At 44.5% G+C, this 13433-nt stretch overlaps 2 protein-coding genes across 3 annotated transcripts in view; one reads left to right on the forward strand and one right to left on the reverse strand.

Annotated features, from left to right (window-relative positions):
- Window positions 1-12397, reverse strand: LOC137439233 (uncharacterized). Its single transcript, XM_068134965.2, has 2 exons — window positions 12188-12397; window positions 1-3308 (listed from the first exon to the last, which is right to left on the reverse strand). Exon 2 carries the CDS (start codon window positions 3298-3300, stop codon window positions 2188-2190), a length of 1113 nt encoding a protein of 370 aa, XP_067991066.2. The 5' UTR covers window positions 3301-3308; window positions 12188-12397; the 3' UTR covers window positions 1-2187.
- LRMDA (leucine rich melanocyte differentiation associated) overlaps window positions 12040-13433 on the forward strand; it is a 19250-nt gene continuing 17856 nt past the window's right edge. Inside the window, exons 1-3 of one of the 2 annotated variants that reach the window (XM_068134980.2) lie at window positions 12040-12204; window positions 12297-12397; window positions 12955-13080. In XM_068134980.2, the coding sequence (XP_067991081.2) occupies window positions 12139-12204; window positions 12297-12397; window positions 12955-13080 (293 nt within the window). In that variant the 5' untranslated portion in view covers window positions 12040-12138. The remainder of the gene's footprint in view (window positions 12205-12296; window positions 12398-12954; window positions 13081-13433) is intronic. The other variant, XM_068134973.2, reaches the window with a different exon arrangement.

Below are 13433 nucleotides of genomic sequence, written 5' to 3' on the forward strand. Positions count from 1 at the left end.
CTAATGCATACACAGGTAAATCACAAAACCAAACAATCACAAAACATCTGTGTTACGGATTCGTCACTTCCGTTGTTGTGGTTTTCATCCACTGTAAACATTTTTGATTCCATGTACTATAATTGTTGTCGTTTGAGGGAAATAGAGATTACTATTTTCAAAAGGTAAAAAAGTTAATGTTTTAAATGAAACCGGAACCGGACGACGACGAAGAGGAAGAGGAGGAGAAGAAGGCAGAGCGAGTGAGTCGGACAAAAAGCCGAGCTGCTTCGAGGTCTGGAGCGAACGATTGGCGAACGAGGGTCACGAGTGAACTTTGGGTCTCCCGGGAAAGGGATTCCTGCGACAGAGTTGTCATCGCTGTGACAGGTTTTGCGGTTGATTCCGGAGAGAATCATCAGAGTGCCGTTACGCCACGAGAACGGGCCGTCGGCCATTTTTACCTCGCGCAGGATTTGCACATCGCTCAAGGTTTTTCACTTCGCTTCAACCATTTTCACCGCATTCAGACGTTAAATCTGGTGTGCGTGTGTAACGTGGCTTTTGAGTGGGAAATCTGCGGTTCGGCGATTTGGAGCCATGGAACGTCCATACCCGAGGGTGTGATTTCCCCGTCGCTTCTCGAGGACACCTTCACCCATCTTTGGCAGTGTAACTGCCAACCCAACGGGATTCTGGTCGATATGACATCGTACGGACGATCACTGGAGTAGATCGACTTTGGCTTGAAGCCGGGAAAGAGACATTGGGGATGTTCTTTTCGCTCACTTGGAACACAGTGAGTTATATTGTACGAACCTGATGGTACCATCATAGGAATGATATATATTGATTGTACTTTTGATTAATATTGTTACTGTACCGTTATTCTTGTGTGACCTTAATACAATACTTGTTTGTTGGTAACAATTGGTGTGGTTTCACCATTGATCCTTGGCATACAGAATAACACATCTTTCTGCCGTGACTCCTCTCGGGGCTCGGAGGTACACCGTGACAGGGGTTTGGGGAGGAGCACGTAACAATCTGTGACAACATCATCGTCATACAACCATAATCCACAGGTTTGAAATCCAGGTATTGCCCTAGAAGGCATAGCCGATTCAAGGAAGAGAGAATCATGGAAGAGAAAGGTTGAACTGAGATTGGGGTAGTGGGGCAACAATTGGGCACAACCAACAAGGGAATGAACGAACAGGAAAAGAAAGAAAGGAGGGGAGGAAACACTGAACTCGGCAAATAAGAGGGTTGGTTAAGGAACGCTTAATGGGGTTAATAAAGATCATGGGCCAGGATTGCGGATGATACGAGGTGGTGGTGCACTGCTTGTGGTTGCTTGAAGCCCTGCAGGAAAGAATGGGAAAGACCAGCCTCTGGGAGGCAGTTTCATAGACAGGTGAACAAGGGAGTTGAGGTGTGCAGTCAGCCCGCTCCACCCATATCATGGAAGGAGAAACACCTTCTTGGGTTATTAACCATCCAGTTATCGCAAGATGCATGGTTTGCACTTTTCAACGACAATATTCTAACTAGATGGTATTCGTAGAATACTTACCTCACGCAGTCAACTTGGTGCAAGCCAACTCTTCTGCTTTTTTCTTTGCTCCAATATGGCTGCCAGACCCCGTGAATGATGACATCATAAATTTACATTCTCCAACATAATTGTTGCATACATCACGCTCAATAAATTTCAAACTGATCAGATTAAGCACTGTACTTGTCGAATAATGACGTCATTGTTAACAACACTTATTACCCATGTGGAGTTCTTTATAATGAGCTAATAGTAGAGTCAATATACCACGTAACCCAAAAATAATTGCAAAAAAACGTTTTATGACATTTTCTTGTAGTATTTGATGTGGAGAACAACATATCAAAAGTTGGACAATTTCTGCGCACGGGAAAGTCTCCAAAAATGACGTCAAAAAACAAAATGACCGCCAGCAGAAAAACGTCAAAAATCTTACCGATAACCATAAAAAAATTCAAATTGCAAATGTGATGTTTGAACAAATGTTCTTTTCACCAATGTTTTTCAAATAACAGTACTTTCTGGAATGAATGTCGCATTTGCAATGATGTCACGACGTCATCTATGACGTCATCAGTGACCTAATCAAGGGAACACTCGTATTACTCACTACCGATGTCATAATGTGTAATATCCAACATTACGGCTTCTCAGATGCCGTGTTGTTCATCATCCTCTTCTGTCACTGGTTCATTTGTCATATTGTCACAATTGCCATCTTGGCAATGCCCACATGCACTGGTGCATTCGAGCCCATGCTTTCTGCAGGTACACCTTTGGGTTTTGCACCCTCCTGAACAGTTGCAGTGAATCATCTTTTGATAAGATAAATTTGATAAATCACTTTTGATAAGTTTTGCTGCAGTTTGTAGAATTGCTCGTTTCTGTGCTTCCTCGTCATCTTCCCGAGGTGAATTGTAGTAGTCACGAAGAATCTGGCGGGTTTTTTCCCGAAAGGTCACAATGTTTTTCACACCCTTGCCCTCAGCCACAAATATAGAGTCACCATATCGTTCTAAAAGCTTTTCCTTGAGGTACTGATTTCCATATGCCACGGATTTGCAATCAGTCAAGTATTCTCCCATTTTAGCAACAAGGTCTGATATCGTTAGCTGCTCTTCATCGTTTTCATTGAGGAATGTGCAGACCTTTTCAAATGCCTTTTCCTGATCACAGTCCTTTGGTCTTCCAATTGTTCGTCTTTTTGCAGAATCAACTGACCTGAACTGTTTCGGGATTTCCTGCATTGTGCGAAAATTAACGTTACATGACTGGTGGTAAACACAGTCTGCTGCATGAAGATCGCCCCAAAAATATTCGATGCGGCTTTGAACAGCAATGGCCCATTCGTCCATCCGTGTTTTACAATGAACCAATATCGTTTTAACAAATGCCTCTGTCTTCACATAGCTAAAACTGTCCGTTTCTGCATGACTTCGTTTTGGGTCTATCTTCTTGACTTCGGTTCCACAGAAAAAGCAATCTGTTTTGCTGTCATACGGCCCCAAGGAAACACGAGCACTTCTTTTTACTGATCGAGCAGAATCTGTCCGATCTTTCTTGCTTAAAGCAATGTCCTTTTTGTTTATGTGGTTGATCCGGCATGTTTTGTGCATACTAGTTCCAGCTTCGACTCTGATGTCGACACCTCTTTCGACGCTAGCATGGTTGATACCTTTAGCTCCTTTCTCACGAACCACCACTGTCTCCTCGCAATCCAATTCCCTTTGGCATAAGGGGCAGGTTTCTTTGCTTGAGCTCATTTTCTATCCTGGAAAATATTAAAGTTAGGAAACATGTCATCGGTTGAAATGCATATTTTCTCACCACTAAATGCTTAATTGGCTATATTTCACATAAATGATTAGCAATTGCCTCCAAACTCTGTAATGTGACAGCTAACATCATAATTAAACATCATACAAAAAGGTAACTTCATAGGTTTAGTGGTTTTTGACATTTAGGCTTCCTTAGATTCAACATTAAAATGCTGGTACGCAATAATCAAAACCTTTTTATTTTTAAAAATTTTAAAATCTTTTTACAACAAGTCCAATTAGATTATAACGTAATTACCCCAATCATCATTAATAAGTGGTGGTGGTCTTAATCTGGTATGTTCCATCTTAATAGTGTCAAGTGAAAACGGGGGCAGATTTGGGCCATTTTTAAATGTCAGAAATTTTTACTTTCCTGTGCTCCATTTCTGTCCAACTTTTAATATGTTGTTCATTATGCCTTAAAGTACAAGAAATAACCATAAAACGCTTTTTTGCAATTTTTTGGGGGTAGGGGTATTTTGGCGCGAAATTGACTATACAATAAGTTTCAATTTCTTCCATGGAGCGGTTTCGGAGATTTGGAGATGCAACGTTTTTCGGGTTTTCCAAGATGACGCCTGCACTACATGACCTATGACGTCATAATTATTTAGAAATTCTACAGGAGGAGGCACTCCTATGGTGAAAATTTCGTGCCTATCGGACTAACCGTTGCAGAGAAAAACATTTATAATGATCGGACCAAGCGTTGTACTTGTCGAATTATGACGTCATAATGAAGGCACCGATGGCATCATCATTAACATATCTTATTCCCCATGGGGAGTACTTGATGCATGTTTAATTTTTTTTCCCATTGAGCGGTTTCAGAGATGTGGAGGTGCAACGTTTTTCCAAGATGGCGTCTGTACCACGTGACCCATGACGTCATAATCACTAGAAAATTCTACAGGAGGCAGCACTCCTATGGTGCAAAATTTCGTGTCAATCGGACCAAACGCTTGTCATGAAAATTAATTTTTACAAGCGTTACGCCTAGGTCCCCCGTCGGTGAAGTGATGTGAGTTGACAAAGTGGCAGACGCAGAAAACATGCTATGATATGATATTTCGCTCACAAGGTTCAGACATACATGGAGGCGGCCATCTTGGATTTTGACATGGCGACTCAATTTTCAATGGCGTTCTTCCTTATGCCGAGATACACCCACACACCAGATTAGAAGTTGGTACTTCGCTTATTTTTCAAGATATTTCACTCACAAGGTTCAGACATATATATATATATATATGGTGGCGGCCATCTTGGATTTTGACGTGGCGACCCAATTTTCAATGGCGTTCTTCCTTATGTCGAGATACACCCACACACGAAATTAGAAGTTGGTACTTCGCTTATTTTTCAAGATATTCATCTCACAAGGTTCAGACATACATGGCGGTGGCCATCTTGGATTTTGACGTGGCGACCCAATTTTAAAGCGTTCTTCCGTGTGCCTAGATACACCCACACACCAGATTAGCAGTTGGTACTTCGCTTATTTTTCGAGATATTTCGCTCACAAGTTTAAGACATATATATGGTGGTGGCCATCTTGGATTTTGACGTGGCGACCCAATTTTTAACAGCGTTCTTCCTTGTGCCTAGATACACCCACACGCCAGATTAGAAGTTGGTACTTCGCTTATTTTTCAAGATATTCATCTCACAAGGTTCAGATATACATATGGTGGCGGCCATCTTGGATTTTGACGTGGGTTGCACCCACACACCAAATTCGAATGCGGTCCTTCGCTTACGCACGCAAACGCACGCACGCACGCACGGACGGACGGACGGACACACGGACGGAGGGGAAAACCATAGTCCCCCTTTCGCTCCGCTGTGCGACGGGGGACAAAAATGCAGACAAGGACGAGATGCAACTGATCGCTTAACCAGTAATTATTTTTCAAGTTGCCCATAATCGTTTTTCACATCAAATCTAGGTTTTTCCGATGTTTTTTTTTTTTTTAAATTCATTCGAATTTGATATTCATTTCAGCGGCAAATGACTCATTTTTGAGATAGGACCCCCTTCCCAATCATCAAAAATGAGTTATTTTGACCTAAATAAATATTAGCCGGCGAAGCCGGTGTTGTCAATAAACGAGTACGTATTATGTTGAAGACCTGATTATGCCTTGGCTCGAGAATCCGAAGCGCCGTGGCCGCAGCCATCTTGCGTGGGCGGAAGTATGCATAACAAATTTAAAACGTTCATTAGGAGTTTCTTTCACCCGTCGTCGTTTGATTCACAATCTTATGCACCTCCGATGTATTAATAAAATAATTTAAGACCAACATCGGCCCGCACGGGCCTGGTTATTGTCATGTATGCAGTGCAAATGTTCACCGTTGTATCCCTACACCGGGACCGGGTTGTATCCCTATTCCCTACGCCAGAGCTCGGATGGCGCTGCTGTGAATCGGGCCTTGATCGGCAGAGTGAATAAACGCGTACGACAATTGATCGTAGTTTGTCGAGATACTTTACATGGCGACGAGGATAAACATCTAGACCATGACATCTTTCGGCCATATCGATGAATTCAACCCTCATGAGGGGGATTTTGACACATATTCTGAGCGGTGGTCTTTCTACTTCGAGGCGAACGGCATCGCGACCGAAGGCCGGATGAAGGCCGTCTTCCTGTCCGTTTGCGGAGGTGAGACGTTCACACTTGTTAAAAACCTGATTCGGCTTCGGACAATCCAGGAGCTCACGTATGCAGAGCTCAAGGCCGCTTTGAAGGAACATTGCAATCCATCTCCTTCAGTCATCCTGTGTCGGTTTAATTTTTACATGTGCAGACAGCAGCAAGGTCAGTCGATCGCAGACTTCATTGCACACCTCAAAAAACTGTCACATCTGTGTGAGTTTGGGGACACGATCGATGACATGCTTCGTGATTTGCTGGTGGTTGGCATGTCCGATGACCGCACTCGTAGACGCCTGCTTGCTGAGAGAAGACTGACGTTCCAAAATGCCAGAGACACCGCCATTTCCATGGAAAGTGCTGAACGCAACGCTACAAGCATCGGTGCCACTCGCTCATCTGGTACCAGCCCTGCTGTGAATCGGTTGGATCATGTTCAGCCAAAACGTTGGAACAAGGCTCCTCGTCAGAAGCCAGTGCAGTCTCAAACCCACAACAACTGTTTTCGGTGCAACGGAAAGCACCCTCCGGAGACGTGTCGGTTCAAAGATGCCACCTGCCATTTCTGTTCGAAAACTGGCCATATTGCTCCAGCTTGCATGACTCGCAAATCGGGAAAAGGAAAAGCTGCTGACAAGATTCATCAGTTTATCGGTTCGGAGGAACCCGAGCTTGACCAGGTGAGCTCTGTTTCCGACAACTCAGAATCGTATGACCTGCTTCATATTGATTCTCACCATAGGCGGGACCCTCTTCTTGCCAATGTTGTCGTCAACAATCGACCATTGCAAATGGAGGTCGACACTGGTGTGGCCGTCTCGCTCATCAGCCATGCTGTTTTCACAAACCTGTGGAGTGATGCTGACCGACCCCATCTGAAACCTACTACCTATGGACTCTCCACCTATACAGGTGAGAAGATTGTTCCCTGCGGTACATGTGACGTCACGGTGGGCTACGATAACCGTGAGTTTCACCTACCCCTGATCGTCATTCCTGGAAAGGGCCCTTCCTTACTCGGCAGGAACTGGTTGAGCATAATTCGACTGAAGTGGGAAAGCATTCATCAACTCCGGGCAGCCAACGTTTCTCCTACCGCAGCATACACACTCAAAAATGTGCTGGATACGTACCCGGATGTCTTCAAGGATGAGCTTGGAACCTTGAAAGGACATACGGCTAAACTCAGGGTTGACCGGGATGCCAATCCTATATTTTGCAGGGCTCGCCCAGTCCCTTTCGCCGTGCGTGAGCGGATTGACAAGGAACTGGATCATCTTGAAAATCTGGGGATCATCGAGCAAATCCAGTATGCCGAATGGGCGGCGCCCATCATTCCGGTCATAAAATCGGACCAGTCCATCCGCATATGTGGAGATTATAAAATGACCGTGAACAGGTGTTCTTCATTGGATAAATATCCAATCCCGAGGATCGAAGACCTCTATGCTCGTCTCACGGGAGGCAAGACTTTTACGAAACTCGATCTCAAATCCGCCTATCTACAGCTCTGCTTGGACGAGAATTCGAAACAGTATCTTACCATCAACACGCATCGTGGGTTGTACAGGTACCACCGACTTAGTTTTGGAGTGAAATCTGCACCTGGAATTTATCAGCGTGTCATGGACAGTTTGTTTGCCGCCGAACGCAACGTCGTTTGTTACCAGGACGATATTCTGGTTACTGGTCGTACGGACGCGGAACATCTACAGAACCTGGAGAGAGTTCTGAAGAAGATTTCGGACTCCGGCCTACGTTTGCGTTGAGACAAGTGCAAGTTTATGGTGCCATCAGTCACGTACCTGGGTCATACGATTGATGCCGAGGGTCTACACCCGACAGATGAGAAAGTCCGAGCTATCAAGGATGCTCCTTCTCCACGAGATGTGACCGAATTGAAGTCATACCTCGGTTTGCTTCAGTTCTATGGTCGTTACATCCCGAATGTGACCGACGTTTTGGGCCCCCTTTATCGGCTTTTGAGGAAAGGAGTCTCCTGGAGCTGGGGGTCTACTGAACAATCAGCATTCCAGACCTCTAAGGATCTGCTCAAATCGTCCAATGTTCTCGTTCATTTTGATCCAGAGAAGGATCTTGTGCTGACATGCGATGCCTGTCGGTATGGAGTGGGGAGTGTATTATCACACGTGATGCCTGATGGTACGGAAAGACCGGTTGCATTTGCATCCAGAACGTTGTCCCCGGCAGAGAAAAACTATTCCCAACTTGACAAGGAAGGATTGGGAATCGTTTTCGGCGTCGGCAAATTTCGCCAGTACCTTCTTGGACATCATTTCACGATTCGCACTGATCACAAGCCGCTGATCAGTCTGTTTGGTCCAACTAAGGCGACATCTGACACACTACTGCCCAGGATCATCCGCTGGTCCCTGTTTCTCGCTGCTTATGACTACACCATATGTTATAAGCCCGGTTCGTCTATCACAAATGCAGATGCCATGAGTCGGTTACCCCTTCCAGAATCCGTTGATGATTCGCCTACACCAGGATCCATTATCGCACTGATGGATCATCTGGAAGATTGTGCTGTCGATTCCGGCCAGATCCGCACTCGTACTCGACGAGACCCCGTTCTGTCCAGAACTGTCCAGGCTGTACAGCTTGGATGGCATTTGCTACCTGAGGGTGACCCAGATTTTGCGGCTTTTAAAGCACGTAAAAACGAACTCAGCGTGGAAAATGGTTGCCTACTCTGGGGATGTCGTGTCGTGATCCCGAAAAATCTGCGTTCCAGGGTCATGGATGAAATCCATGACTGTCACCCCGGGATTGTGAAGATGAAGTCACTCGCCAGAAACTATGTGTGGTGGCCGAATCTTGATGCTGATATCGAACATCATGTTCGACATTGTTACGACATGTTCGACATCATGTTGGTGCCTGCCAGAGCACCCGGAATACACCTGCGAAAGCGCCACTGCATCCCTGGGAATGGCCCAGCGAACCGTGGCATCGCCTACATCTCGATTATGCCGGGCCTATTAACGGCAGCATGATTCTAATAATTACGGACGCGCACACAAAATGGATTGATGCCTATGTGACGCGTGGTACTACGTCAGCCATTGTCATCGAAAGACTCAGACGCTGTTTCGCCACTCATGGTCTGCCCAGGATGATCGTGAGTGATAACGGTTCGTGTTTTTCCAGTACCGAGTTTGCCAAGTTCACACGTCGGAACGGCATCAAACATACGTTTGTCAGCCCACATCACCAGGCTTCAAATGGCTTGGCCGAACGATCCGTGGGAATCATCAAATCCGGATTGCAGAAACTTCAGGAGGGAACCCTGGAAACAAAGCTGTCTCGTCTCCTGTTCAAATACCGCATCACGCCACAATCAACAACCGGTGCAGCTCCGTCTGAGTTATTGATGAAACGACACTTGAGATCGACACTTGACAATCTCAAACCAGACATATCATCAAATGTTTATCAGAGCCAGCTTAATCAAAAGTTGGTGCACGATAAGACGTCCATCAGTCGATGTATCAACATTGGAGATCCAGTGTTTGCCCGAAATTTTGGTGCAGGTGCGACATGGCTACCGGGGGACATCATCGAGAAGCCAGGTCCACTGTCGAGTGTGATTCGCCTGCAGGACGGCCGTGAAATTCGTCGACATCAGGACCACATAACCTACCGTCACTGTGAGTCGATGGAGCCTGTAGCATCGTCACAGTCAGGACAACAGTTCGACCCGCCACTGTTGGAGATCGTCGTGGCCGCTCCAGCCGGCTCGGATGCCCCGAAAACCTCTGCAAACGCTACACCCTTTGTGGAGACCAAAGGAATCACCTCGGACTCTGTATCCACTGGTACACCGCGACCCAAAGGAATCACCTCGGACTCTGTATCCACTGGTACACCGCGACGCTCAATGCGTGAGAGAAAAGCACCCGACCGGTTGAATCTTTGAAGATGTTTTTTTTTTCACGTTGACACATGTTCTATTTTCACGTATTTTCATTATTCTCAAAACCGTTTGCACACATATTTTCACATGTTTTGGAAATGTTGCTTTTGAAATGTCAATTCTGGAAATCTAGCACGTATTGCTCTTGGTAATTTTGGACTTAAAGGGGAGGATGTCATGTATGCAGTGCAAATGTTCACCGTTGTATCCCTACACCGGGACCGGGTTGTATCCCTACGCCAGAGCTCGGATGGCGCTGCTGTGAATCGGGCCTTGAACGGCAGAGTGAATAAACGCGTACGACAATTGATCGTAGTTTGTCGAGATACTTTACAGTTATCTTCAACAAAACGCGTCACCAAACACCGGACCCAATGAGAGTCGAGCATTTGCAAAAATATGTCTAAAATGAAATCACTCACTGGATGGAGTGCTGGAGACAGCCATCGACCGGATGCGGAAGTTTGCATAAAACAATTGCGAAAAAGTTCAATAGGAGCTTGTTTCACCCGTCGTTCTTTGATTCCTAATCTAATGAAACCTCTCATTAGTAATTAAAATACGTTAAGACCAACCTCGTTATCTTCAACGAAAATCGTCATCAAAGACCAGAACCAATGAGATTCGAGCATTTGAAAAAATATTATTACGCGTTTCGGAGGGTGAAAACGGCGTCAAATATTCTCACATTGACGAAAAATTATTTTTTAGAAATCTCGCGGCCGTATGGGATAGTTTTTCACGGCCAGAAATACGGTATAAGCGGTTTACATATTTAGTTTAGAAATACGGATAGTTTTTCACGGCCGGAAATATCCGAAGTTGAGACGGAATTCTTCACCGAATTAATCACTGCGACGCCGGGAACTGCGACGGGAATCACTGGGACGTCTGCGACGCCGGGAACGAGGTTTGTGCAAAACAACCGAATCACGCGTAAGCAAATGCTGCTCGAAATAGTTCTCATCATATGCTCAAATTTCCTAAGCTAAATCGTCATTGCTTTGGGCACTGTGAAACGTATCAAGTCACTCGCTTACTGCACAGCAAAAAAGTACGAGCACTTGAACAACGTGTTTTTCGACTCGATTCTGCAAAACGCCATGTCACTCGGTCAAAGCCAAAACGAGGAACAATGTTTCGCCTCCATTCTTCATCGCCACACCGACCTATCAGATGTGGCATGAAGGACGACGTTTATGCTTAACCACGACATAAATGTACCCAAGTCTTGGGTACCCAAGCTAATTCGTGATAACTCTTCTCTTTTACCAAGTCTTACCAGGTACGGTACCTACTACACCTACCTACTACCAACCTACCTAACCTACTGATGCCATGGTGATGGGTAAAATAGTGGCAAGAGGTATGCAGGTATTGGGGAGGACTGTCTGCTCTTCTCTTTTACCAAGTCTTACCAGGTACGGTACCTACTACACCTACCTACTACCAACTACCTAACCTACTGATACCATAGTGATGGGTAAAATAGTGGCAAGAGGCTTTGGCTTCGCCGGCTCATTGCGGCTTTGCAGTCGGTACTAGTAAATTTGAATGAATGATCTGAATCTCCTGTAACCCCAACCCAAAATCTAACCCGAACCGCTAAGGCCGCTCATTGGCCGATATGATCACATGATGTATCGCTGCTCTATGATTGGCTCTTTCTCGTCGGAAGGAAGTAGTTTACATTCGTATTTTCTCCGTTAATAATTTTTTGCCGCGATATTACTATATAGAAAAGTTGTCAGAAATGACAAGATATCATCTATTCTGGGTCTAAAAATTGTGAACGAATTTATGGGCAACTTGTAAAAAGAAATACCGCTTAACCACGTCTTCGCTTGGTGAGCGCAGGGTCATAATATGGAACTGACACAAAAAGAAGTATCGATTGGGGGTCTCAAGATGGCGGCGCATTAACTTCAGTCTTCAGCCGAAATCAGTATAATTGGTGAAGGGGCCGACATAACCAATGTCTGGGTGAATAAAAATACGAACTGCATTCATTACCGTTTACAAACATTTTCAGTTCGGTTTAAATAGTTTTCTTTCCGTTTTGGAAACGAGAACACGTGATTTTCAAAAACCACACGAGCCTGACATGACGTGTACACATGCCATAGGTTTTGGGGGAAAATAAGGAAACGAATATAAGCCACACGAAAAATATCTATAAAGATGAGAAAAGTGGAGGCCGCCGTGGAACACGTCGGGGTGGTGACCTTACCTTCTGGCGGTCTTCAAGTGGGTGTTTACAGTCGAATTTGTCTTTTTAATACATTCCCATTACTCGTCCGTGACTGTATCTCGTGTACAATTGACATCCGTCCGACCAGGTTTCCTACGTCGACAACTCGTGTCAATCTCTTCCTCCTTTCCTGGGGGAAAACTACGGAAAGACGGGCACGCGACTCGACGCCAGCAACAACCGCCTGACGTAACCACCACTTATTTGTTTTTAGACGTAACCACCACTTATTATTTGTTTTTAGGCGTAACCACCACTTATTATATTATTTGTTTTTAGACGTAACCACCACTTATTTGTTTTTAGACGTAACCACCACTTATATGTTTTTAGATGTAACCACCACTTATTATTTGTTTTTAGACGTAACCACCACTTATTTGTTTTTAGACGTAACCACCACTTATTTGTTTTTAGACGTAACCACCACTTATTTGTTTTTAGACCTTGTGTGTGTAAATACTGAGGTTTTTTTTTTTTTTACATCAATCGGAATGATTTCTTTTCGACATACTGTATTTTTACTTTGACTTATTAAATTATATTATTTGTGTGGAAATGGTTCAGCACTAGTTTTGATTGGTTAGTATATGGCGTAAAACAAACATCGCCTTTAAAACAGCATGATTATATATTTCCGCATTTCTAACCATACACCGCCCAAACCTTTTACGGTTACACTTTTTAAATGCTGCTATTTCCATACTACCCTTTCTCACACCATCCCCATAACCTTCTCCCTCAAGCTCTCTTGTAGGTTTGGAAGCGTTTCCACATCTACAAGAACTTATTTTGGATGGAAACCATCTTGGCAATGACCTTGAGCTCTGTCCCCTTCCGTATCTCCACACGTTGTCCCTCAACAAGAACCTCATATCCTTCCTACTTTTAACATTGTCACTTGCAAAATCGAAAGGTTTTCAAGTATATTGGTTGGTCTTGTGCATTATTCTGTCTGTCTGTCGATTGCCTACAGGTCACAATTTTAAACCGATCTTCACGAAACTTCACCAGATCGTAGAGTTGGTCATGAGGAAGAAGCATATTGATTTTGAGATCAAAGGTCATGTCGAGGTCAAATTTCTAAGTCATTTTTCATCCGATTGACTTCAAAATTGAACAGCATTTGCATATTGAGTCTCAAAATTGGGAAACCAACTATTCTTAAGATCAACTCAAGGTCAAACTTCTAAAATCAATTTTCATCCGATTTGACTTGAAAATT

This window comes from Myxine glutinosa, chromosome 1 (genome assembly GCF_964187855.1).
Source record: "Myxine glutinosa chromosome 1, kmMyxGlut1.1, whole genome shotgun sequence".
Lineage (NCBI taxonomy): Eukaryota > Metazoa > Chordata > Myxini > Myxiniformes > Myxinidae > Myxine > Myxine glutinosa.

Bases quoted from the DNA above. Each gene is read 5' to 3' on its own strand.
- LOC137439233 (XM_068134965.2), bottom strand. From the start codon at position 3,300: ATGAGCTCAAGCAAAGAAACCTGCCCCTTATGCCAAAGGGAATTGGAT.